General features: G+C 35.7%; 1 protein-coding gene across 1 annotated transcript in view; it reads right to left on the bottom strand.

Moving 5' to 3' along the window:
* Positions 1-3368: 3368 nt before the first annotated feature.
* The window catches only part of IFIH1 (interferon induced with helicase C domain 1), a 51922-nt gene continuing 28095 nt past the window's right edge, over positions 3369-27195 (bottom strand). Inside the window, exons 5-16 of the mRNA XM_011990999.1 lie at positions 24536-24756; positions 18706-18916; positions 17666-17883; positions 16340-16456; positions 14541-14664; positions 13731-14009; positions 13002-13261; positions 10058-10207; positions 8519-8680; positions 4378-4568; positions 3769-3859; positions 3369-3669 (exon numbers count right to left, since the gene is read on the bottom strand). Of these exons, the coding sequence (XP_011846389.1) occupies positions 3490-3669; positions 3769-3859; positions 4378-4568; positions 8519-8680; positions 10058-10207; positions 13002-13261; positions 13731-14009; positions 14541-14664; positions 16340-16456; positions 17666-17883; positions 18706-18916; positions 24536-24756 (2204 nt within the window). The 3' untranslated portion in view covers positions 3369-3489. The remainder of the gene's footprint in view (positions 3670-3768; positions 3860-4377; positions 4569-8518; positions 8681-10057; positions 10208-13001; positions 13262-13730; positions 14010-14540; positions 14665-16339; positions 16457-17665; positions 17884-18705; positions 18917-24535; positions 24757-27195) is intronic.

The raw sequence follows: 27195 nt of genomic DNA, 5'->3' as shown, positions 1-27195 counted from the left end.
ATAAACTTCATAAGTCTTAGAAGGAAAAAACTAATTTTCTTATTTCTTTATTGTTATGACTCACATAATTGTTAGCCAGATTTTGGGAGTGAGCGTTTTATCACGCTCAGGAGGAGGGAGAGATACCTTCCATACATTTCTCTCCATTCCAGTTTAGAAAATGTGAACGTGCTAGATTCTGGGAAGTGACATTTGGGTTTTGTGTTTGAAGACCATAAAGGGTATCTGCTGAAGAGTTGGCAAAGAACAACTTCTAACCACGTGCAGAGGCACTCATTTGAGAAAGGATAAGGGAGACCAGAAAAGACTATAGCAAGAGCATTTGGTAGAATGTATCAATAATACCCAATAAGCAATTTGTTTTGGAGTTGGACAATGTAATATTTTATCACTCTCTATTATTCTTCGCCATTGGCGTATGTGTGTTTGAGTCTCTTAAATCTTAAAAGCAACAATGATAAGAGAAACTCCAACCCTCTTTGGCTTTATGGTCAACTGAATTGAAAACACCAGAATTCTTTTCTCTAAGGCATACCACTCTGCTATAGGGACTATTAGACTGCAGAGAGGAATCTATAGCATTATGCACTTTCACAATTACTTGTGACATGCACTAATTAATCATCCTTTGGAAAATCGTATCTTATTTATGTTTGTGTTGCCATAATCAATGCCTTACATTCAAGATATTTACATAAACTCTAAGTTGCTGTATTTTAATTTCATGTGGTCTCAAATATTATGCTTTATATTTCTTATCAATCAGGTCTGTCAATAATCTGTTGGTTTGAAAATACTTGTTCTATAATTTCCTGGCACTTGTAGGCCTTTTGAAACTGCCCTAAGACACGTGACTCCAGACAGGGTACCTGTTCTGTGAGATCCTTACAATGCCTTGTAACATACATGAGCTACATTTCAATATGTATTATACTGAGCAGGTATTTAGCCTTGGTTGATATTACTACAAGTAATATCAAGGTCTTAATGAATGGACAAGGTCTTAAACTGAAAGCAGGAAGTGAGCCAGAAGCATGGAACTATGAGGATGCTATAGTTGTAAGGGTCCTTTGATATTATCTAATCCAATCTCTCATTTTCCAGGGGACAGAATACTGCGAACTATGGTTGTTCAAAGTTACCCACCGGTTGAATGTGGTCTTTTTTTGTTGTTTTATTTTGTGAGGCAGAGTCTCCCTCTTTCGCCCAGGCTGGAGTGCGGTGGCACGATCTTGGCTCACCACCATCTCCGCCTCCTAGGTTCAAGCGATTCTCCTGCCTCAGCCTCCTGATTAGCTGGGTTTACAGGTGCCTGCTACCACTAATTTTTGTATTTTAGTAGAGATGGCTTTTCACCATGTTGGCCAGCTGATGTTGAACTCCCGACTTCAAGTGATCCATTGTCTCGGCCTCCCCAAGTGTTGGGATTCTAGGCGTGAGCCTCTGGGCCTGGCCGAAAGTCTTATGGAAACTAAAGCTCAGGCATTCTCACAAGCTGATGTCTAACATATTCTGTAAGTGACCCTAAAATATCATGAATATTGAACTGTTCAGTGACAATCAGCTGAAATGCTACAATAATCATCGTTATTTTTTGAATGAAACATATGCACCATAGTTCAAGTTTTCAGGTACCATCACATATTAAGTTTCACACTATTTGAAACATGTATTTTAAAACTTTAAAGTAGAAATAACACTTTTTTAATTGAAAAAAGTTACTGAAAAACATAGATGAAAAAACCTGATATTTGTTGACACCTCAAAAACAGTCTACATATGTTACAGTAGTACATTTAGCTATTTTATGCATTTGGTTTCTTGCATAGTTTCCAAAACATTCTAGAAGACAGCAATACTTTAAATGGAGTCAGCTGGAGTTTTAAAAAGTATTTTAAGAAAACTATCAATTATGTGTGTCTTCTTTTGTCCTCCTGTATACCCAAGAGATCTCATTGGTTAATATTGATCTCTGCTTAGGCATTATCAAGGAAAGATTCAAAACTACTGTAATATCAACTCAATTAATCCATCAAAGCTTCAGAAGAATGTTCTTTTCACACCCTCCAACATTTTGTTTCTCCTTAGTCACAGGAGGTAACTGTTCCCTTGGAGCAAGCCATCTGTGAGACTTGCTAAGTTTTGGTTAAAATGGTCAATTGTGGCTTCTGTCTGAATCATGCGACTCTTCCTTGTCAAAAGAGGCTGCTTTTCTACTGGGAGAATTGTCCGCAGTGTTCTGGGAGGGGCAGAGGCAGACATTTTTCTCTTTATTCTCTAATAACACTCAGCATCTACTCCCTGCTAACTCCAGTGTGAATCCTAGAGTGGGAGGTGAATGGCTGTCCAGGGACACGAGTAATCTTGTTGGCATTAATGGTCAGCCTGGATTTAGCCACTACTCTGTCGTTAGGTAGTTCTACAGCATAGTGCTATGTTCGTGGAAGGGAAGATCTAGGAAGGAAGCCTTAAGCTACTTGATGCTGCTTCTTAACCGGTCTTTGATGGTATTTCATAGTTTTTAAAGTGCTTTCCTATGATATCATTTAGTTGCAAAGACTGGGCAAGTGATGTAGGAGGCAAAGCTCTAAGATGGTCCCCACAATTTCCACTGGCTGGGGTGATTCCCTGAATAATCCCCTTGCGGTGAGTGTAAGCAGAACCTACGGATATGATGAGACAGTCACTTCTATGTTTACAGTTAACCTATCTAAGACTCTATCTGAGCAGACTTGAAAGAGAGATTCTTCTTCTGACCCTGAAGAAGCAAATATCTGTGCTGGGAAAGAGCCTTGAGCATGCTGTGTGGTAGGGACATTGCTGGAGCTGAGAGCGATCCCCAATGGACAGACAGCAAAATAGCCATCCTACTCAGACAGCTGCAAGGAAACAAACTCTGCCAAAACTCTGAATGAACTTGGAAGTGGATTCTTTCCCCAGTGCCTCCAGATGAGAACACAGTCTGGCTGACACCTCAATTTCAATTTTGTGAGACCCTGAGCAGAGAACCCTGCCCTTCTGACCAACAGGATATGTGTTATAATTAATGAGTGTTGTTTTAAGCCACTACATTTGTGGCAACCGGTTATAAAGCAATACAAAATTAATAAAAAGCAAAACCAGAGAATGTTATGACCATTTCATCAATAAGGAGACTGGTTCCGAAAGATGAACTGATTTTCCTAATTGTATTCTGAAAATTAGTGACAGACCTGAGACTGATACCTTGAATTTTCATTTGTACTTCAGCATTCTTTCCACAGGACTGTAATGCTCTACACTAATGAGAATTATTGGGAGATTTTCCTTACCCCTGCCCACCAACAAGATGGATCATGCATAATATATTGTGTTCTTAAAAAGTTCAATGCAGAGTAAAACAATCATTTTATTGATTCTTATGTCAGTTTTGTAGCATAATGAATACATTAATCATAATCTTATTAAATGTTTAACTGATAGTATTTTAAAAGAATCTTGAGTCAAGTGTTAATCCTCATCACTAAATAAACAGCATTCCGAATAGTCAAGATTGGGAAATGTGATAGGTAATTCAACCCACTTTTTGTATTGTTTCTTTGTTGAATTATTTTTGAAAACCACTACAAAATTCCTTATTTTGAGACAAGGCAAATCTAAGCCTTTGTGCACCATCATTGTTCCCCAAGCCTGAAAAACAAAAGAGAGAGCAAGAGGAAAATTAAATGCACATGCAATTAAACATTCCTTTTGGCTAAAGTAAGATCAGGCCCACAGCAATTTACTCACCTGGCCACATTTGCAGATGATTTCACCGTTTGTTTGATAGTCAGCACACTTCTTTTGCAGGGCTTTGTTTTCTCTTACAATGTAAAGTTCCCTATAAGTATCAAAGGAAAAGAATCATCACAGAGAACTGACAAAATACCAATGTGTAGTTCATGGGTTTTTGGACCTGGAGCTCAACCACATGCCTGCAGTATTCTATATGGCATTCCTTCCTTCCCTCCTGCTTGCCAGGCTTGTTATGGCAACTAAGGCAATGCTTCTCTTCTACACATACCTCTCAAGGGGCATGTTGCCTTTTGTAACTTCTTTCAAGTCTGTTGGTTATATTAACTTGACTTTAGTGGTTCAAAAATTTGAGAACAAATGATGAGCATACAAAAATACATGCCTTGGATCAAAAATGGCTTTGGTTCTTACACTTCTCTTTTCCTGCACCAGTGCAGTTTATTTAAAACATAGACATTTAAAATAGGAATATAATTGAGAGGCTAAAGGAGAGGAAGTTGTAAAATAAATGATTCTCATTTGCACTATTTTGAAAGAACATTTACAATGCAACCTGCCTCATCCCTTGTGGAAAAATTTAAAGATAGGTCTTTCTGGACTCACTTGAATTCTGGGGTCATATTGACATGATGCATTTTCTCAATTACGTGGATATCTTCCCCAGAACAGGCTAGCACGCTGCAGTTTTTGCAAAGGAAAGTTATTAGTGATGGGTTATTCTTGTAATGCTTGGCAATACTTCTCTTAGTTTTCATTTTCTTTTCCATTATACTTTGCATCTGTAATTCCAAAATCTGGACAGAGAAAGGAATAGTTAGTGGTTTCAGGTTTGTTTTCTTTTCTCAGTTTCATAGAAGTAAGTCTCCTGAAATTTGGAGGTCTTAGTTGTGAAAATACACAGTTAGCTCATGGTCTAGGAAATAAAAATAATGAGGTAATAACCCTCCCCGCAAAGAACTTGGTATATAATCATCTCCTGTAACCATGAAAATATGCAATCTTTAGGTATTCAAAAAGTAGCCCATTCCATTTCAGAAAAGTTCTATTGTGAGAAAGTCCTTAGCAATATTCAACAAAAATTCTCTGTCTAGCCTACCCATTTGTTTTATTTATTTATTTATTTATTTAGATGGAGTCTTGCTCTGCTGCCCACGCTGGATTGTGGTGGTACTATCTCGGGTCACTGCAACCTCCATCTCCTGGGTTCAAGCGATTCTTCTGCCTTAGCCTCCCAAGTAGCTTGGATTCCAGGCACCTGCCACCATGCTCAGCTAATTTTTGTATTTTTAGTAGAGATGGAGTTTTGCCATATTGCCCAGGCTGGTTTCAAACTCTTGATCTCAGTGATCCACCTGCCTCAGCCTCCCAAAGTGCTGGGATTACAGGAGTGAGCTACTGCGCCGGCCTACCCATTTGCTTTAATTCTGTTCCGTAAAATAGGTCTAAACTTCCTCCCACATGGAATCTCTTTACTAAACACTGTTATTACATTACCAATGTCTTCTCTAATCTGTGCTAAGCACCTAAATTCCTTTAATCTTTTTTCATGCTTTATAATTTTCAGACCCTTCACCATCTTAGTCAGTCTACTGTTTACACATTTGTGGCAGAAACTGCTGGTTTTGCCCTCAGTGTCCATTTTCCCTAACAGAGTCATAATTTTATTCTGGGTGGAAATACGCTAGCTAAATGACTACATTTCCAAACCAGCAGTCAATGACATGTAAAAAGCTGTTGAGTAGAATTTTCAGAAAATCTTCTCAAAAAGTAGATAGCTGGCATGTGTACCTTTCGCTATTTCCATTTTCTTCTTACTTCCTGCCTAGAATGAGGATGTGGCAGCTGAAATTCTAAAAGCCATCTTCGACCATGAGAATGAAAGCCCAATGCTATAATGGCATAAAAGAGAGAGAAAAGGCCTGGATTCCTCATAACATCATGGAGCCAATACTGCCTAGATTCCTTATGTGAGATAATATGCCCATAAACATCTTTATTCTAGGCTCTGTGACTAGCAGCAGCACTTATTTTATAACAGAAATAATCTAGTTTATGTAACATATGAAAGTTGACATAGGGACTGACCAGCGTTTATACTAACACAACTTCATGGTAGAAAAATCTGGTTCTTGAATAATTTACCTCCAAACTGACCTCTCATAGATGAAATATTTATATTAAATTATGGAGGAAGTAATTGTTTTCTTTAAGACCGAGGGGAAATTTTCAGTAGAAGTAAGTCATCAGTGCAAATGAACAAAGCCCATCTCTTTGGCTCCTAACTCTACATTTTAGATCTCCCTTCAAGGCAGCCACATATAGCATAGAAAAGAGAATAAAACCTTGCAAGCAAGCTCAGAGGCTATATAATAGGTTAATCAGAAAAGTACCAAGATGAATTTCCAATGTAAATTATAGAAAAATACATTGAAATATTTTTCCCTAAAAGTTAAAATAGGTTACTTTTATAAGACATTTACAGTTCAGTGAGCTGATAACGTAATTATAGGATCACATACATGTGGGAATTAAATGTGTATGAATGAGTCAGAAAAAAAATAAAGCCAAGGTAAGTGTATGGATTTGTAATCAGGACATCAGAAGCTAAAAGACTAACTCTAAAATAGCAAAGGAATTTGAAGTAACTAGAAGGGCAAACAAACAAACAAACAAACAAAATAACTCATAATAAATATACAAGAGGCACAGCTACAATCAGCCTAAGTCCAAATAGAGTGTAATAATGTAGCAAAAATTGAATCAATGCTAGAGAGAAACATTTATGATGATCAGCTTGCTCCTAGAAGTCTCATTTAATTTTAAGAAGCTCTGTTATGTATAAACTGTGTTTATGACATGGAAAAAAGATTTCATCTTATCTGTCAATTCTCATTATTCATTAGTGGTTGCCTGAAGATTGTGTTGAGAAGGATGCTCAAATTAGAAGAAAGTAAACATCTTCCCAGTAGCAATGTTTTCTACAGGCTTTGAACAGGTTACTGGTGGCGTGTACCCCTCCTTCCCCATTGCCACTCCTACTTTCAGTTCATCTACCCAAAGTTGTTTTAGGAGGGCAGGTTTCTTGGCCAAAGGAGACCTAAAAATATAGTCCATTCTGGGGCCTCCAAAGGGACAGTGTCTTATTCTAAAGAATGTCTGGAAGAGTTTGACCCTTAAACTCCAGAGATTGTCCTAGTGTTGACCCCCAAAAAACTACTCTTAAAATATCAGTCTTTGTAAACATCTACTTGATTAATTCTCTTAGGATATTAACTGGGAGGCAGTAACTTTCCAGTAGCATAATTTGGTGATAAAAGTTTGATTTGATACTCTAAAATGTTTGCTTTGCCTTGTATTTAAAGCAGTTTTAAAATAAAGGTTTGTGCAGAAACCTGGTCAGGAAACCTTGGAGTTGGTAATAGCAATGCACACCAATTTGAAAGCATTCCTTTAGTGAAACTCTATTTAAGGTAGAGCCAATTCCAATGTTAAGAAACTAACATTCACACCCATATGCAAGGGTGTGAATTTTCTTCTAAATGGATTGTTTGCTATTATAGTAGTTACAGTCTTTAATTCAGTGGTATGGGGGATTTCCTGAAATACTATAGAAATACATTCTTTCTTCACTGCATTCCTTTGCACAACTCAAATAACTGTGCGTTAGTAAATTGAGATGTAGCTATATGACATATTCTGTATTTTCTTATCATTCAGATGCAGCTTCGGTGTCACTCCTTCTAAGAGACCTTCCTCAACCACCCAGTTGAAAGTATCCATCTAGTCTATGCAGCCATAAAAAACGATGAGTTCATGTCCTTTGTAGGGAAATGGATGAAACTGAAAACCATCATTCTGAGCAAACTATTGCAAGGACAGAAAACCAAACACTGCATGTTCTCACTCATAGGTGGGAATTGAACAACGAGAACACTTGGACACGGGAAGGGGCACATCGCACACCAGGGCCTGTCGTGGGGTCGGGGGAGAGGGGAGGGATAGCATTAGGAGATATACCTACTGTAAATGACGAGTTAATGGGTGCAGCACACCAACATGGCACATGTATACATATGTAACAAACCTGCACGTTGTGCACATGTACCCAGAACATAAAACATAATAAAAAAAAAAGAATTTCAAAAACTACAAAAAAAGAGAAAAGTATCCATCTAGTCAGTTGTTTCATATCATCCTATTCTAATTCTCTTTACTTATCTTGATATGTTGTATTTCTTGTTTTTTAATGTTTGTTTACTGTTTCTGTCCTCCAAATCTCACCAGGCTCACACTAGAAATATAAACTTCATGTAGCAGGAGTCTTATGTGTTTTATTTGCCTCTGTTGGCTATTCCTATAATGTTACCTGGCACACAGTAAGCATTTCATCTACATTTCTGAAATTAAAAAATGGTGCCTTTACAAACAAATTAGGTCAAACCAAAATTACCATGTTGGATTGAATCAGTGAGTTGCAGCAGTCTTTCTGGAACAAGGCAGCGTAAATTTATATTATCAAAATTTATGGTTGGTTTCACTGGAAGGAGCAACGGCTCCCCGATAATTTCCTGCCCACTATGGATCTCGATTCTCTGCATGTGAATCCGGATTAAGCACAGTTCACTAAGCAGAAACTTATAATTCAGCACAATTTTTTTCTGGAGAATGAGCCACAGAGATATCAATGGCAACCACATGTAGCCATTTTTAAATGAAAATCAAATTCAGAGGTAGCCAACAATACCTTATGAGCATACTCCTCTGGTTTCATATTTTGAACACAGTGTATAGCTTTATACATCATCTTCTCTCGGAAATCATTAACTGTCTCACGTTCGATAACTCCTGAACCGCTGTGAGCAACCAGGACATAGGTGCTCTCATCAGCTCTGGCTCGACCACGGGCCTGAAAACACAAATAAATCAAGTAAATGAAAGGGTACGCTGTGATACAAATCTTCCTGGTTTTTTCTGGGAATGATATTCACTGCTCAGAATGAAATGATATTGGGTTGTTCAGCATGCCAGTCTTTAAATGGGTAAAGTTAGTTATTAATCCATCCTTGTAAGTCAGCTCTTTGAAACTTAAAATAAGCTTTAATACAGAAACAGTGTTCTACAGTGATGATGATTAGGCCTCAGTGACATAATATCATCCTGTCCAGCCTTTTTGCTCTCAGAAACTCTCTCTCAAACTATGAGAACCATGATCAATGACGTGGACTGAGGAGTCGTCTTTCTTGGTAGGAAGCTGGGAGGAATGAATGGAGAGAAGGGTCATCTCTGACCTTGACACCAGGGCTGGTAAGAAGGCAAGTCAGTTTCTGGCATCCTACGTTACATTCTTAGCACATTTTCCCATGGGAATACATTTAACATGGTGATAACTTTCTTGATATTCAGCTATATTTTGACTAATAGAAACTTCTGTGGCCTGGCCCAGGAGCCTATCAACTATAAAATTATTCTCAAGGAAAAATGTATTCTAAGTTTTATTACTAAGTTTATCACTGACTTAGAAATAAACTCCTGAAATAAAATTATTTGCTAATTTGATGGCAGTCTGGTTATCTTAGTCTTCTATGACTTGCCTTTTATTCAAGGATGCAATTTAAATTATTTTGAAAATCCTTCAGTTAATTTTATAGGAAGAATAGTATATTAATCAGCATAAACCTATGCCTACTCAACAGAAGGTTACAATAATTCCATTTACACAGGTGGGTAAGAGATAACGTGAAATCTGAATGAAAACAGAACATCTCACTCTTTTATTTATTTTTGCATTTATAAGTCTGCCCCCAACCAACATTTTATCACGAAAACTTCTAAACATACAGAAAATTGGAAAGGATAAGGGAATAAAATGCAGAAACAGCAAGGCTCCCTCAGGTTTGGGCATGTTACTTCATCAGACAATCGTGGGACAGCGTACTTTAGATTCCCGGTCCAGCCGGGGGCTCACAGACATCCTAGGAATGAGGAGGCTGCTTTTGACTCTTACAAATGGGGCTGGTGTCATGGTCCTGGAAAGCCTTAGGGTACAGAAATAGCCAAAGAGGAGTTGTTGTTTAAACATACAACAGGTATCTGGTTATCATATGAATTGACAGCAATATGAAAGGCAACAGTGCACAGCATTTTAAAAATGCTCTTTTAACAGGAAAAGGGTTTTGTTTTAAAAACTAAAAAGATGTTTTGTGCTGTTTAACTAAAAGAAAGCAATTAAAATAGGAACACACAAATAAAAATTAACATAGTAAGTAAAGGTATTTGAATGTACCTGGACCATGGCTATTTCATTGGTGACAAGACCATAACGGATAACAATGTTACATTCTTTAATATCCAGACCTTCTTCTGCCACTGTGGTAGCGATAAGCAGATTTATTTTTCCAGTGCGAAATTTACTAATGACTTCTTTTTGTTCATTCTGTAGAAACATTTTAATAAATTAAATTTTGTGATGCTAAACACATTAAAATCTTCTAATTAGAGGAAGAAATAATAAATTGCAACTGGTCAGTGTAAATCAAAGGATTAGATCATACATGGATTTGTTGCCATCTGTTTTTGGCATTGAACAAAGACATAATGGTGAGACAACATTTGATTTCCAATCTGGGATTACCACACAATAACAAAAATATTTCCATCATCCAGTCTGGAGGTGGGAAGACCATATTTTATGCCAAGGAAATAAACTGATGGGTGACTCCAGAGGAAGAAAGGAGGAGCTGTCGGTTGAGAAGAGGATATGACAATCAGAAACTTAAATGGGCTTTTCCCCCACTACATTAACTTCAGAATCTTTAATATTTAGAGGATAAGATGCAGAGATGCTTTGATATATTGTTTTCAGTCACAGAGAAAATGCACACTGTATATGCATTTGGTCACTTTAAGAACCATTTCAGTGAGAAGCTATGGAATATTCCTAAAAGGACACAAGATAAACTGAAAACATTGGCTGCATCTGGGGAGGGGAGCTGGAAGACTAGAAGTCAGTGGTATGCCTTGTGCTTTATTAATTTTGAATGAGGCAAATATATTCTTGATTCAAAGGGATAATATAAATAAAAATAAAAGAAGAGGTTATACAACTGTAATTAAAACTATTTTCAAATGAAAAATCTCTGAATTTTGAAAGTCAATATAAATAAATTAAAATATGCCCTCTTATCCTTACATGGGAGAAATGAGTGAGCACAAACCTAGCTTGATATGGACAATGTGGTTTTATTTTCATAACCACTCTCATCAAAGTTGTTGGTCCAGTGGACATTTGGTGCACATCCACACTGTGTTTTGCCCCCATACATTAAACAAAAATAAAGCTGCCAGACCAAAACTATGTTCTTCCATCCCCTTCCCTTTCTTCTCAGAGGAGCATGGGTCCTTATTTGACTCCTAACTGTTGGAGAACCCTGTAGAAAGGCCTCTTTTGAGTCTTCTCTGAAAATTTCTCCCTCCTGCCCTCACACCTCCCGATAAAAACTTACATGTCCTTGGGTTTTAGTAGAAGATGCCTGTGTCTTAATTTGAAAGAGTAACTTTAATAACAAAAATTCCAGACAGTGTCAGATCTTCAAGTCACATCACGTAGATGCCTAACACCATTGCTAAGGAGTTTATCCACCCCAGTTTACAAGGTGAGGATGCAAGGAGTGGGGAAGGAAGGGAATATGTTCTGAATTTTGGCATATAGCCCCTAGGTTTGAAATGAATAAGGAGCAGAAAGTAGCTTGAACTAGGCTTTTCATTTGCACTCTACCTCTTTTTAAAGAGAAGCTTAGCCGTCTTACAATGAAAGTCATAATGCTAAAGCTAATATAAAAGAAATTTAAAAACAGGACTCATAAGAATCAACACAGACGCTGTGAGACTGAACTTGAATTTTGCCTGCTAGCTTTCTGGAAGCTAAGGCAAAAAGAAAAACATATTAAGCAAACTACATCTCATCAAAAAGAAAGAAGCAAACTTGTTACCCAAGGAAAACAGTACTTTCTCTGGCATTAATTTTATTGGCAGCGCTCACAGGAGTGCACGTAGAGGGTATATAAAGAGTTATAGTGAACCATTTCAAGAATTTTTCCCCAGCAAACACTGAAACAGAATTAATTTGCTCCATTGGCTTGAATAGTGATAACTATAATAGAAAGGAAATATCCATTTGTCCAGAAAGACTCAGGGTCAATATGACCTTATCCCTCAGAAGAATATTTTACTCTAACAAGACATCATTGCTTTATGCATGCTTGTTATGTCTACAAGTGCCTTTTTTTCTTATCCAAGTGTTTTTTACTATGCTCACAGTAAGCAGCATGTAAACAAAATAAAACAAAACACCTTAAAAAGGAACAGAAAACCTACTTACCAGAATCCCAAATCTCTAATGTATCAAATTCTTTAATTTTTCCAAGTTTCCCTATAGGTCTCATTCTATGTAAACATATTTTGCATAGTTCTAGTTGTAATGCACATATTTTGCATAGTTGTAGTTATAATGCACACATTTTTGTGGGAGTTTGAATTTTCCACTTGATACTATATTGCAATCATTTCTGAACTTTGTTATTAAGTTTACCTGTCACTCATTTTTGCAAGGGAAACTTAGAAGGTTCTTCCAATTACTATATGGGAAAAATGACTCCTAAAACAACACGTAACCTCTCAAAAACCACAGATTTGGTTGCTATTAGGCTTAGATTTTATTTCAAGAACACATGTTTTATCCTGTAAATGTATTTGTGGAGAGTGAGAGGATTAGTAGAAAAAGACTAAAAACAATTTGAGAAGAGTAATAACAGCATAAGAAAAGAAGTTCAGGCTGAGCGCAGTGGCTTATGCCTATAATCCCAATACTTTGGAATGCAGAGGCAGAAGGATGGCTTGAGCCCAGGAGTTTAAGACAAGCCAGGGCAAGATAGTGGGACCCCTTTTTTACAAAAAAGATAAAAAAATTAGTTGGGTGTGGTGGTGCACACCTAGAGTCCCAGCTGTTTGGGAGGCTGGGGCTGGAGGATTGCTTGAGCCTAGGAGGTCAAGGGTGCAGTGAGTCTTGATTATGCCACTGCTCCTCAGCCTGAGTGACAGAGGGAGACCTCGTCTGAAAGAAAAGAAGAAGAGGAGAAGAGAAGAGAAGAGGATAAGAGAAGACAAGAGAAGAGAAGAGAAGAAGAAAAGAAGAGAAAGAAAAGAAAAGAAGTCCAAAAGGATATTTATACCTGTGTCATGGGTTTGAACTCACTGCTGTGTCCAGCTCCTATCAGATGGTGGGCTTTGACTCCTACTTCAGCAAATTTTTCATTTTCAGTAATCCACTGGGAAAGTGCATATGCACTCTGTCGTGTTTTTGTAAAGATTATTCCTCGTGCTGATTCCTCAGTCCTAGTATATTGCTCCATTATGGTATTTCTTAATTTGGTCAGCTTTTCATTTTCATATTCTGGGTTTTCAGCCAGTTTTTTCAACATTTTATTGTTTTCTTTAAGAAATAATTACAGTTGATATGTTAACAAGCTTTATTTAGCCATTCCACAATGTATAGATATATCAAACATTTTGTACACCAAAAAATATTCAGTTTTGTTGATTAAAAATTAATTAATTTTAAAACTACTTGAAAGAAAAGTTTAGTAAAGCATACAACAAATTATACTAGAAGGTTTCATGAATTGTGGCTCATCTACAATCTTGCACTATAGCTAATAATTAGGATGGTTTAATAAATAAATTCATTACAATTGTTTTGACAATAAAACTGAATGACCAAATGACTGACTGTGATCATACAACTGGTAGTTAATCTGGTCATATAATCAGAAATAGTTCCAATCTGAGTGGGATTTCTTCTTTCAAAACATATTTCTCTTTTTGGAGAGCTTATGAGAAGCAGTAACTTCATGTTGAAAAGGTAAATGAATGAGACCAGTATATGCTACTTTGAATCTTACCAAAAAATAAAGTCATGAGGAATCTATCTGTTTCATCCAGTTTCAAAGGTTTCTTTAAATCATCCTCATCTTCATCACCATCACAATACTCATCATCACCACCCTCATCACTATCATCTTCTATGACTGCAAACTTCTTATCTTTCTCTTCATTATAGAAAGTTTCAAGATGATTATATGCATCTATCATTCGAATTGTGTCATTAATTTGTAGGGCCTCATTGTACTTCCTCAAATGTTCTGCACAAACACGGTCTTTGCGATTTCCTTCTTTTGCAGCTGTGAAAAAATATATTATGTAAGTGAAATAATAAGCATATAAACCCCCTAAAATTGTGCCATGGACTTGAATATATTTATGTTACTCCAAAACTGGCTTGGCTTTAAAATGGGCAAGTTAAGGTTCAAAATGTGTCCTGAGCTCTGAAACAGGGCAAGTTTTCCAACTCCTAGACTTGCTGCTTGAGTTCTGCCTGAGCAAAAACATGTAGCTGATGCACAGAAGAGTGGCATGAAAATATATTAGTTGAGTTTGCCTTTGGAGACAGAGCTATTAATATTTATCTCAATACTTTAAATATACAATAAATATAAGACTCTGGAGACAAAGAGAAAATTGGATAGTATTGGAATCTCTTTTCTTAGAAAAGGAATTACAACATGTTTATTATACTTGTCCTACACAGAACACAGAAATTCTATTTGGAACTACTTTTGCTTTTAATTTCTTGGGGGAATCTGTGATATAGTCATCTGAAATCTTGGCATAAACATGGGATAAACTAAGTGTTAGGTCCAAACCTAAATTACCTTTTTTTTCCATTTGAATGGCCCATTGTTCATAGGGTTGAGTTCCAAAATCTGACATTGGACTCATTTGACAATAAGTTTGAATCCTTGTCATTATTTCTAGAAGTTTTTCTTTAAATGGATCCTAAAAATAAAGTACACACTTATTCTTACGTATTCTTATTGTTAAAAGAATAACATTACTTTTGTTAAAATAATTTCTAGGTTATAATAAATCTGATTTGGAATCTTTGTTTAGACAAAGTAACAGGTTAGTGTCCCATCACTTGTCTGTACATTTATTTTTGTCAGCTTCTCTTTTAAGTCTGCCATCAAGCCACACCCACACCAACACCCTGTTACCTCTGCTGTAATCTCCAACTTAAAAAGTTAATGAAAGTAAAGTTAATGAATGATATAAACCTTGTATGTTAAAGGTAACTTAGAAAACACATATTGCATTAATGCCACAATTATTTAGAAAGCTTACAATGTAATTTAAGAAACATTCCCCCTTTGTAAAACTGGTTTCAGTATTATTTCGACCAAAATAATAAGTTGAAGTACAGTCTGAATAAAAGCCAGAAATAAAGGAGTGAATGTTATATGTTTCCATTTATATAAAGTTCAGAATCAGTGAAAACTCATTTTTGTTTGAGAAGTCAAGATAGTAGTGATTCCTGGGGCATGGTGACTGGAAGGGGGAACCAGGAGCTTTTGGGGTACTGGTAATGTGCCGTCTCTTGATGTGGATTTTGTTTACATATGTGTATTCAGTTTACAAAAATTCAGCGATCAGTACACATATGAATTTGTACTTTTCTGTATGTATGTTATGCTTCAAAGTATATAAAAAATTAAAGTAAGTTTAAAAAATGGCAAATTCTTTTAAAAATGTACCTGAGAAATGTAGTTTTGAAAATCTTAATGAGTAGAACTATGCATTTAAAATTATCAAGTAAAACCAAATAAGTAACAAAAAAGGGAAAGTGAATAAAATATATTCAACTGTAATAGTACAGCTGGAGTAGATAGCAGTCTTTTTCAGAATTAAAAAAAAGAGATATACGGAGGCTAGTTACTAACATTGGTGTAGTGCCTACTATATTTCAATCTTTGTTTTATCTACTATTCATATATCATATCATTTGATCCCAACATTCTTATTTTCAATGGTATTATCAAGTACATATGGCCAGAATTTGTAACGCTTTCTAAATTTTACAAAACAAAGTATTGACATAATTTACTGGCCATAATGTCCAAATTGACTCTCGGTTTATTTTTATAATTCCTGAAAAATTCATCAGAAAGGCATCATTACAGTAAATATTTCACTTCTTTACCACTGCACTGTTTTCCTAAGAAAGTAAATATGCAAGTATGCAAATTAGGTAGGATTCCCATTATCATTGCCAAATGTAATTTGATAGCAACAAAATGGCTCTGTGGCATATCAGAAAATCAATCCTGGAATTCACCAAGAAAATTAAAAAGGCTAAAACGAACTGTCATAACCCCTCCAGCTTAGTTATACATCCCCCTGGTCATCGCCCCCCACTGTCCCTCATAACTCATATGTAGCAAACAATGAATGAGCTATTCCTCATGTAAACTAGAAAACTAAAAGAGGACTAGAGGGGAGAATTCTATGTAGTGCTTCACTGCCTAACATCAATTAAAAAAAAAAAAAACCTGAAACTTGTTTGCTTAAATTTTTAAACAATATTGTTCACATGGTCAGTATAAAATAGCCTTTGCCATCTTTCAACTGAATGTGGTATTGCCAATCAAATAGATATAAAACGTTAAGCACATACTTCTCTGGTGTCATCTGCAATTGCAAACTTCTTGCATGGCTCCTGTATTTGGTTTTTCAGTTGATCAAGGTTTTCTTTAACAGTTTTAATAGTAAATGCGTCAAGATTGGCACATAGCTGGAAAAGAGACATTTTAAAATATTTATGCAATTATTTTTCCTGTTCACTTTATTCAGTGTAGAATTATTTTTCATGTAAAAAATATGTAGCATTAAATTGTAGTATAAATATATAGTATAAAATTTCGTGCAAGTAATATGTAGCATTGCTTGCTAAATATAGCATTTTAACATTGTTTTATTATGGATCTCACTAACCAACCATCAGTAACATTTGTCCTAATATAGGAAATAGAAGCTTCTAAATCAAGTTGGTGGATAATTCCAGAGAAAAAGGTGTACTGATATTCAGTTCTTAAATTCCATTTTCCAGGTGGAAAACTGACATGGAAAGAGTATAACAATTTACCATCATTGACAGAGAATGATTTTGAGATAACCATGTTACATGAGGCATGTCAAAAGTCATCTTGACATCCATGAATCATACTACCACCTTCTTCTACACATAAAGCAGGCGATGCAAAGCTGGGAGCATCCTTAGCCATGTTCCTGGATTATTAGACTGGAATTAGTCCTTAATCCCAGTAATAAATTATATTTTGGAGTCTATAATTGCATCTCTGAATGTTGTGTCTACTCTACATAATTTGTATTGAATTCAACTTGAAGTAAGGGACTTAAAATTCAAATGCAATTGCCTTGGTACCAAAATACTTCTTGGGCTACTATGATTTATGTAACACTCAAGCTTAACAGTAGCACTGTACGCGGTGTTACCATTTTGGGGCCGCTGACAAACTCATCTTTAAAGATCTTCATATCCCTATTTCCCTTTGATTTGAATTACCTCGGTTCCTAGAATCACATAAGAAACACAGAAAACATGTAGTTTTGAAACTCTTGGAGCAAGACTTTATCATGTGTGACAACGAGAAACTTTCACAGTTTATGCATATTTCTATATCAAGTAGATCATTAAGTTTAACTATAAGAGTAGATGCAAAGAAGGCATTCTATTTGTCTCAACTTTGCATTAATTATATCACTCTCCATCATTTTTATGATATTGTTTTGTGTTATTGATATTTATTAAGGCATATTCGTATTTTATAGAAGACTGAGTATATTTATTGTACTAAAGCAAACAGATTTCACTTAACTGATGATCACAACACTTGAACTCAACCTTATTGAACAAGACCAAGAAGTCCTGGCATTTGTTTTAGCTTTGCTTTCATTGGTTATACATACAATTATGACTTACTTTTAAAATGTGTTCTTCGGCTTTAGCTTGCTTTGTGGCCCCTCCAACACCAGGTGAAGCTGTTAGTCCCAGTATCTGAGGAAGAGGAATCACTGGTTTGTTTTCTTTCTTGAGTCTATTGTTTTTCAACTTCTGCATCAAATAACGCCTCATGATGTTATTATACACTGCTTCTTTGTTGGTGTGATGACATTCATCAATGATAATGAGGGAAAAGTCTTCAAAGAAAATTCAAAGAGTTCATTTCTCCATACCAGCACACTACAGTGAGAAAATAACTTTAGACCAGTAATTGAGCTGCCTTGGGGATGCCTTCTCTTGGGCAGGACACAAGAGCAATCCACTTCCAGTTTTCAGGAGGGAGATCCAACTACACTAGCACCTGTACACATAGAAGTTCATATATACTAATCATGAAACTCCCTGTTAGGCATTCTCCTTCTTTAATAGATAAGATTCAGAAAGTTTGCAGAGCTAAAAAGCACTAGATGTGGAATTCACATCCTGGCTTATTATAAAACAAATCTCAGGATTATACTTTTGTTCTTTAATAAAATATTTAATTTTAGGTTAGTGAATTTTATTTTTATTACATCAAGTGAAAACCACACTATTTAAAGAGGGAAAATTTTGCCTTGTTTTAACATTGCATTTAGTTACTATAAATTATTTTTACTTTTTTCCCATTCTTTATCCTACATTCTCATCCTATACCCCACAAAACACAAGATTTGTATTTTTATTCTATGTTTCCAGGAAGCAGATCTAACAACATTCACTAGCAAATAAAGGAACTTGTCAGAATAAATGGAAATTCCAGCGAGTGCTTGCCTTACTCTTATGCAGAATAAAGTGGTCTAATTAAAAACTTACTTTTTTTGTTTCCTCCAGGAGGTAGAAGGATTTTAATAAAACCATAAGCAATAAAAAACAATTTAAACCAGTTAATTTTTATAAACATTTAAAAAATTAACAAATATAGACTCGTTATCATTAATATTACTATTAATTTTTTAAAAAAAATAAACACTTAAACTGACCTGACAATTGAACACCAGCATCTTCTCCCTTTTCCAAGTTTAAGAGGGAATTTTCAAGGATTTGAGCTGTACTGATAATAATATCACACGACTTGACAACTTCTGGAAATGATATTTTCAGTTGGGTATCACCACTTAATCCAATAACACGATACCATTTCTTCAAAAATGGTTTGAACTCCTTGCGGAAGAGCTGTTCAACTAACAGTACCTTAAAAAAAAGTGCGAAGATTTTTTTAAAAGAGAGAAAGTTAGTCAAAGCCAAAGGAGTGTTGATCAGAGGCCTGTTTGGCGTCCAGCAATAAAAGAGGTATTTACATTACCGGTGAATCAGGCATAACAACTTTCTCATCATTCCTTTCATTCATCTGTCAATAAGTATTTATTATACCCTTGTTAGGTATAGGCATTCATGTCTGGGACATAAAGATGTTTAAGATATGGTTGACAACTTTGAGGAACTCTGTCTAGCTAAGCATACAGACCAAGACTAGACAAAGCAAGACAAATTATTACAACACGAGGTAATACTGCACCCCTAGAAACACACACAAAGTGACAGTTAAGAGAAGAAGCAACTGACCACTCAAAAAAGGGGAATTTGAAGGAATTTGAATCTAGTAAGCCATGATTCAAGTAAGTGAAAAGATAAACTGAAGCTAAAGTTGAATAAGAAATACATTTTTAAATTTGTAGAGCAGGGCCAGGTTATAAAGGGCTGCAAACATCAAGCAGAGTATTTTACATGTAGTATAACAGTTTACAGGATCCCTACAAGTTGTACTGTTGAAGTGATTTATTCCTGTTGTTTGTTTTGGATTAGACCAGAAGCAACAGGCCCACAGGACTGGAAGAATCAGGGAACCACAAGTGAGGAATTAGGGCATTGACTAGGAGAACAGATGTGAAGTGAAGAAATGAGCTGCTGAAATAGCTGTGGTGGCTGAGCAAGAACAAACCCACAAGTAGACTTGGCAAAAGAAGTGGAAACTTCTGGTCCTTTTCAGCTGATTCTGTATATTGTAGCATCTGCTAAAAGGTAGCTGGGTTGACACCTCAATGCTACACATTACTAGTCACTCAAAATACCTTCTGGATTAGGGGAAAAAATATAAGGCCATCTTGAAGGTCATATCCTAGAAAGATTTATGCAATGGAAGCCCAGCAGTGTACAATATGGCAAACGGAGAGTTGGCAGGAAGAGTTTCAAGGGCAAGCTTTGAAGAATGCCCATTATATTCTTCACTCTCCATATTTCTACTGGAAATGCAATCAGTGGTTACCTTTCTCCTAGTCTGTAGGGTTTGTGTTATTCGTCTTTTTACTTGAGGTAAGCCCCACTTAGGTGTTAAATAACGAATGGTTGATCCCCCTGGTTCAGGGGAACACCTTATAAAGAACACTGGTTTACATTGTTATTTAGTGGAAATGATGGAGGTTTCCAAAAGTAGATGTCTAGGGGGCTAGAAGAAGGGGTGGGGAAGAGTTAAAATGAAATCCATAAATTCTAATGAAGCAAAGTGGACTTAAAATCAGTAATTAAGTTGGTGAGTGGAAAAGAACATTACCTAACCACAAGGTGGAAAGGGTAGAAAGAGTAAGAAGAAAAACTTTCACTTCGTTTCTTTCTTTCTTTCTTTTTTTTTTCCAAAGTAAAGTCTCTCTGACCTACCTGTTACAAAAACACTTGAGAAGTTTGGAAAATGCTGACTCCTAAGTCCCACTAAAGAATTACTGAATCTAGGGACCATCTATGGGGACAGAGGCTTGAAATCTTCACTTTAATGACTTTTAAGCCTTTAAAATTTGAGAGCCATGGTTCTGCTCTTCTCTCTCTCTTCCACAAAGCCATTCCTGAATCATTTTCTGGAAATATTCTTTCCATTCCACTTACGCAAGACAGAAGACTTCTGAGGAAAAGAATGGAAATTCAGTTTAGTGGAAAGAGATAGCATGATGCAGAAGGAAGAAAGCCCTGAAAACAGCTGCTCTAGCCACTTACTTCTTGTATACCTTGGACAAGGTCTGAATCATCTCAATGCTCTCATTTTCCAGATTAATAAAATGTGGATAATGTTAACCTATTATAGGGTTGTGAAAATTAAATGAAATAGAGGGTGCCATATTGTCAGTACTAAAATTTCCCTGATATTTCACCCATCCTTTTATTCGAGAAGGAGGGTGCAGTGGCAAAAGAAGACCAGTCGACTCAGAAGATAAAAGTTCATATCTCATTTCTGCTGTTTCTTGGCTGGATGATCGCTGAATTGCCAATTAAAGTCTTGGAACTTCAGTTTTCTGATAGGAAAAAATGAGAATAATAAAGACTACCTTATGGGGCCGCTGTGTAGATTTAATAAGATAATATATTTGAGAGTGCTTTATAAAGTACAATAAAATATTAATTATCATATTATCAACATATATCTCTCATCTCTCTTCTAGACTATATTCCTTGAGGACAAGATCTGCATTTGATTTGTCTTTAAATACACTCATGCTGAATGATTTAATTAAGAATCTCTGTATTATGGAGTGACATCGCACCACAAAATTCTGCCCATAAAAGGTAAGTCAAAAATCTTCAAAAGGAGCAGCACCTTCTGATGTACAGAACAAAAATAAGTTGTCACAGGAGATAGCAGGTGCTGGAAATCCTGATACTTGCTCTGGGTGGTGTTGACTTCCTACTGAAGGACACAGAGAAAGCCAGATGCAAGTCTGACATGGCTAATTGGGAGGTGTGTGGTCCTCTTGGAGCCTTTTCCTGAGATGTGACAGAGTGCCTGCCAAGACTAATCAAACCCAACTGCTACCCACTTCTGCTGAATCATATGGGGCTGCATTGCAGCATCTGAAGGAACCTGGGATTTATCTCTCATGATGTTGAAGCCCTAGATAGGAAATGGAAAGTCTGGGAACACAGGTGGTGTTTTCATTTCTCTCTGCATTTGAAGGCTATAACTTTGGAAAGGACGGAGGAAGGGAGATGAAAGTAAATGGTTTTAAAGAAAATGATTTCTCTTTTCTAGATCAAGGGTAACAATATCTTGTTGTTGGGGCAAACACAGGATTCAGGTTACGTAGACTTATTGGGCCAGAGGTGTTCTGACTCAATCAAAAAGAATTAAAACTGAAATTAATTTAAAATTCAAAAAGATGGTATAGTAAACAATTATGACATAGATGGAAGAATTAGTGGAGGGATTTCTAGTAATTCTAAGGAGAAAAACAATAGAAAAGCGATAAGGAATTAGAGTCAAGTCCCCAGGTGTCCACACAACAATGCAGTGAATGTGAATAATTAATGAGGATCAATTAACATTTACACATAGCCATAAATGTGCATTCCTAACAATCACCTAGATCCAATGCAATGAAAGATTCCTGGCTAGAATATAGCATTGAGAGGAGAAGGGAATATTATAGAAGGAAAGATGCATTAGACACATACAAAAATATGAGACTTGAAAAGATCAATAGTTAAAGAAATAAACCTAAGTATTTGAATTTAGGCTGAAAAACTGACTGTACAAAAATAAATTAAGAATGTTCTACTTTAAGAGATTTTCAAATAAAAAAGAACTGCAGATTTTGAATTTATGACAAGGTCCAGATAAGTCTGTGGATGCCAGAGGCAAACACGGTCATAAGCTGAGTGTCACATCTCATCTGTCCTACGTTCTGTACTGGTAAGATCTTATCTGTAGTATTTTGTGCAACTCTGGACACCGCATTTAAGAGTGTCCTAGAAAAATGTCTGAAGGAGTATGAGCACTAGGAATGATGACAGGTTTAGAAACCATGTTATATGGAAAATAGTTAAAGGAACTGTGGACATTTATTCCAAGGGACAAAAAAAAAAATGTAACTTAGGAGCCACATGATACTGCCTTCTCGATGTGAAGGGCTGTCATTAGGCTGGAAAATTAAGACTTCATGTGGTTGCAGAGGAAGGAACTCTAACCGGTGATTGTGGGATTCCAGAGAAACAGATTTGGATGAATACAAATAGGGCTTTCTAACAGTGTCAGTTGTTCAAAGAATGGCTGTCCTGTTAGAAGGCGGACCTCCTTGATATTAGGAAGTTACCCTGTAGAAGTGAGAGAACCATTCTGCAAAGGAAGAAAACTGAATCTCGAAGCCCCTTTTCAACTCTAGTAGCCTATGACCCCATGACCAAATAAGGGAAATAAAGGAAGTAGTTGAATTAAAACTAACTCCTAGGTGTGGGGGCTGCATGCTTTGGAGGAGGTGGTATTACTAACAAAGAGACAGGTAAATGGGGAAGAAGAGCCTTTGGGAGGGTAGATGGTGAGGCTGAGTTTGAGAAAATGGCAGATGTTCAAATGGTTTCAAAATTATCAGTTTAAGTAGCTTTGAATCCAGTTAACGTGGTTCTTTTCTCTGGACTTGGCATTTAAGAGCCTCTCTGATTATGTTACTCAGTTTCATGAGTTATGAAGGTGAAGAGAAAGGAGCAGGAGAAAGCTAGTATTTCAGAGTGAAAGAAAGAGTCATTACTAGGCCATATATAATCCAACTGAAATTTCAGAGCAGGGTAGTTATTATTTCGTTCATTTTACAGATTAAGAAATTAAAGTTAGAGAAGTCACTAATTTGTCTAATTCAAAGTACCGGTAGGTAGAAATAGGATTCAAACCTATTTCATTAAAAAAAAAAAAAAAAATCCTGTACAAAGGGAATATATGCAAGGCTATTGGCAAACAAATTTGAATGTGTCACCATTACTAGCAAAAGAAATAAAAGTGTTTTAATAGTGAGTATATAAGTATAAAGGAGAGCTCTTTGGACTTAGCAGATGCACACAAAATGCATTTGGAACTACATGATAGAAATCATTCAAATCATGGATTCTAAGTACTGAAAAACAGGATGTAACTAAAACTTTTGGCATAATAGAAATAAAAAATAGAATATTTTACAGTCTACTGCTTTTTTTTTTATAAAGGAATAGATAAGAATGAAAAAAAGACTTTCTGATGGCGGAAAAGTATACTCATTTTTGTTCCATAAAATAGTAAATATTCATATCCCCAGTTCATATATTTATAAATTAATAAACTCATTTATCTGAATAAAGCTCAAATAACTAGATTTTGTTTTACAGGGAAGCAGACATATTTACTTAGGAAGATGGCCTTCAAATACCCTAAGATATAAATTATTGAAGGAAAACTTCAGTTACATTTAATGTAATATGTGTGTGTATATATATGTATCTATGTGTGTGTATGTGTATATATATATATACTTCTTGAGCATTTAAAAATCTATTTAACTTGATTTAGACATCAAACATTCACTTAATTTTATCTCCAAACCACATTACATGTATTCTGGATAAAGAGGACTTGCCATCTTTGACTAAGGGTCAACAGCTAAAGAGAAAGTAAAAAACAATATTTGATCCTTGATTCCAGTGATATTTTGGGGTCATTCATTTTCATTTGCAATGATAAATTAGCCAGTTAACCTTAAAGTATATCTGGGTTAATATAACCTGTGACCAGATAAGGGAAATAAAGGAAGCAGATGAATCAAAACTAACTCCCAGGTTTTGGGGCTACATAAGTTATAGTTATTTGGTATAATGTCCTAGTTTTATTGGAAAATTTCTATTTTTAGGTTCATCACTTAGATATTACATATGCCTAAAAAAGGATTAAAAATAAAATAAAGAGCTTATTTTGACATTACTTTTAATTAAACTGAACATGTGTGAGTCAATGCCAAAAATGCCATCATATAAAAGTTTCAGAATAATACAATGAAAATGAACAACTAATGTTATATGTTCTTTGAATACCTTATTGACAAGAACTATAACTTTTCCAGGCTCAGATGCTTTTTTCTTCTTGTCTAAGTGATCCTTGGCAATGTAAACGGCCACTCTGGTTTTTCCACTCCCTGTAGGAAGGCAGATGATGATATTCTTCCCTTCCAAGGCTGGTTGGGCAACTTCCATTTGGTAAGGCCTGAGCTGGAGTTCTGGCTCTGGGGATGCTCTTGCTGCCACATTCTCTTCATCTGAAGAAGATCGAAAAGAAAAATAAGAGAAGGGACAACAAAGTAACAGAGCTTAGGAAGCCTGAAACTGAACGTAGGCTTCTTGTGCTTTAAACTCCTTTTCACGTGTGGTCTAAACCAATTCATTTTCTCTTTTCTGTACCAATGAATGTCTGCTCTCTACATTTGCAGAATACAACCCAGGATCCCTCTCACAGAAGGAGTCGGGGGGTGTGGGGGTGCAAAGGGAGTCAACTGATTAGAGGACTGGGAAGGAGCAACATGGGGGAGTGTTTTGGCAGAGTGGGTGAAGCCAAGGCAAATCTGTAGAAAGGGCTGTGGTGCGGGATTGGCAGGTATGGTTGTTAAGGCATCAGGCTTCCCATTTCTTTGTGGAGCCATTATGCCCTGCTTGTTTCACCTAGCCCTTCCACCTACAAAATCAAGAGGAGCTGAGAAAGTAGGAATCATTAGTCCTCCCAGTTCCGTATTTCCCCTTATTTTTTATTGCAAAGAAAGTATTACGGCTGATACTACTTTCTTTCATTTGTGGAAACTTTATCTGACAATCAAATACCAAAAAGCACACATACACACAAACACACACACACACACACACACACACACACAGACACCCTATCTATCTCAAGTTCCTTTTTCCATCTGAGGCAACTACGTTGTACAGAAGTGAGATTTAGAGAGTAGGGGAAAAAACTCTTCCTATGCTAGCCTTTAATTGGTAGGTTTCCCTTAAAAGGTAAAATATAATTTTGTTGGTTTAAACTAAATTATGACTAATTTTGCCATTTAGTTGTGAATTGTGATCTTTATTACTTCCTTATGTTTATGGCTCCAGATATTCCTACTTTTTCTAAAATCCAAAGTATAATATATTGAAAATATTTTAAATTAGTATGGATTTTAAATTTAAAATACTGATAAAGTAAGTTCTAACATAAACTTTATGAATATTAAAATAAAATTATTATAATGTATCTTGTTTTAGCTAGAATATATTTTATTTAGAAGTGATCATATTAACCTATATTACCAGGGGAAAAAGATCTAAAAATGCATAGCTTATAATGTGAAATGAAGTAAAATAAATATTACACCAATTTAAAAGCCCATCGTATGCCTTATATAATCACAAGAAAAAATGAATAACAGTATTTACCAGTATTTCATCACACATGAAATAACTTCTTTTTCTTATCAACGATTGCAATAAAACTAAACTAACATAGTCCCATTAACTTCAAAAAAACTTGCTGATGGCTCCATTTCAGCCCCTGGATAATTCTATTTGAGTGGGTTTTAACTTGTTGTGATAGTACTATCTGAACAGGTAGGAAAATTCACACCAAATTTCACTTAGGATCATCTACTAACCTGGCAGGAAATCTGCCTTCTGTATGGATGAGTAAAAGCAGATGCAATACATTTAAGCTATCATTAGATCATCTGCTGATTCATTCAATATGATTTTTATGAAAAACTCATTTAAAATCACCAGCATTTAAAATATACTTTTATAAGTTTGCATGCTTGTTTTGAACTCTACATTATTTACAATAAGTCATCTTGTATTATATTTATGTAAGCCTCTGATTTATTTAAGAACAATGTTACCCCTCTGTAGCTTTTATAGATTATCAAAACCCTGATATTTCACCTCTATTAAGATCATTTATCACCTAACTTTTCCAAAAGAGCCAGTATATTTGCAAAGGAAGATGCACTATAAAGTGTCTAAACAAAGACCCAGAAATTTACTACCGCTAAATTTTTATTTGATCTAGGAAGTTTGTTAAATATATCAATAAATCCTCTTTGTTTAATTTCATCTAAGGTACATTTTTGCATAGATTTTAAGAATACTAATAAAATGCTGCTTCCTTCATAATAGTTGCAGAGTAAACTATTAAAAGAGTACATTTTAATAATGATTTCCCCCATTTTTCATGCTTACGACTATATCCTTGGATAAGAAATATTAACAAGAGAAACATATAGTGATTTCCTAAGTCTCTTTCCCAAGAATATAGAACCAAATCAAATGAGTAAAATATTAATATTACTCATGCATTCTAAACATTTATTATGCTGATACATTTAAGAAGAGTTAGAATGTTAAAAGGACTATTGTGTTTGCAATTTAACTTCAGAACTGAAGTCATGGGGTTTTACTGCTACTTAAGTAGGCATGTACCACAAATTTATTCTTCAGTCAACATTGACTGGACACCTATTATGTGCCAGGCACTCCCAATAATATAGTTGTTGTCTTGAAGGGCTTCAGAGTCTGGGGCACTACACCGCTGTTACATACACAAAAATACCTGGTTAGACAGATAGCTCAAGAATCTTCCATATTTTTGATTTAAGACTAGGAGATTTGATAGGTGGCCCTAAGTTTAAAAAGAAGCACAGTGTGGATACAGAAAAAAATTAGAGTTG

The sequence above is a fragment of the Mandrillus leucophaeus genome, unplaced genomic scaffold (assembly GCF_000951045.1).
Source record: "Mandrillus leucophaeus isolate KB7577 unplaced genomic scaffold, Mleu.le_1.0 Scaffold389, whole genome shotgun sequence".
Taxonomy (NCBI): Eukaryota; Metazoa; Chordata; class Mammalia; order Primates; family Cercopithecidae; genus Mandrillus; species Mandrillus leucophaeus.
The sequence above is the reverse complement of the archived record's forward strand: the minus strand, read 5'-3'. Positions and strand labels throughout refer to the sequence as shown.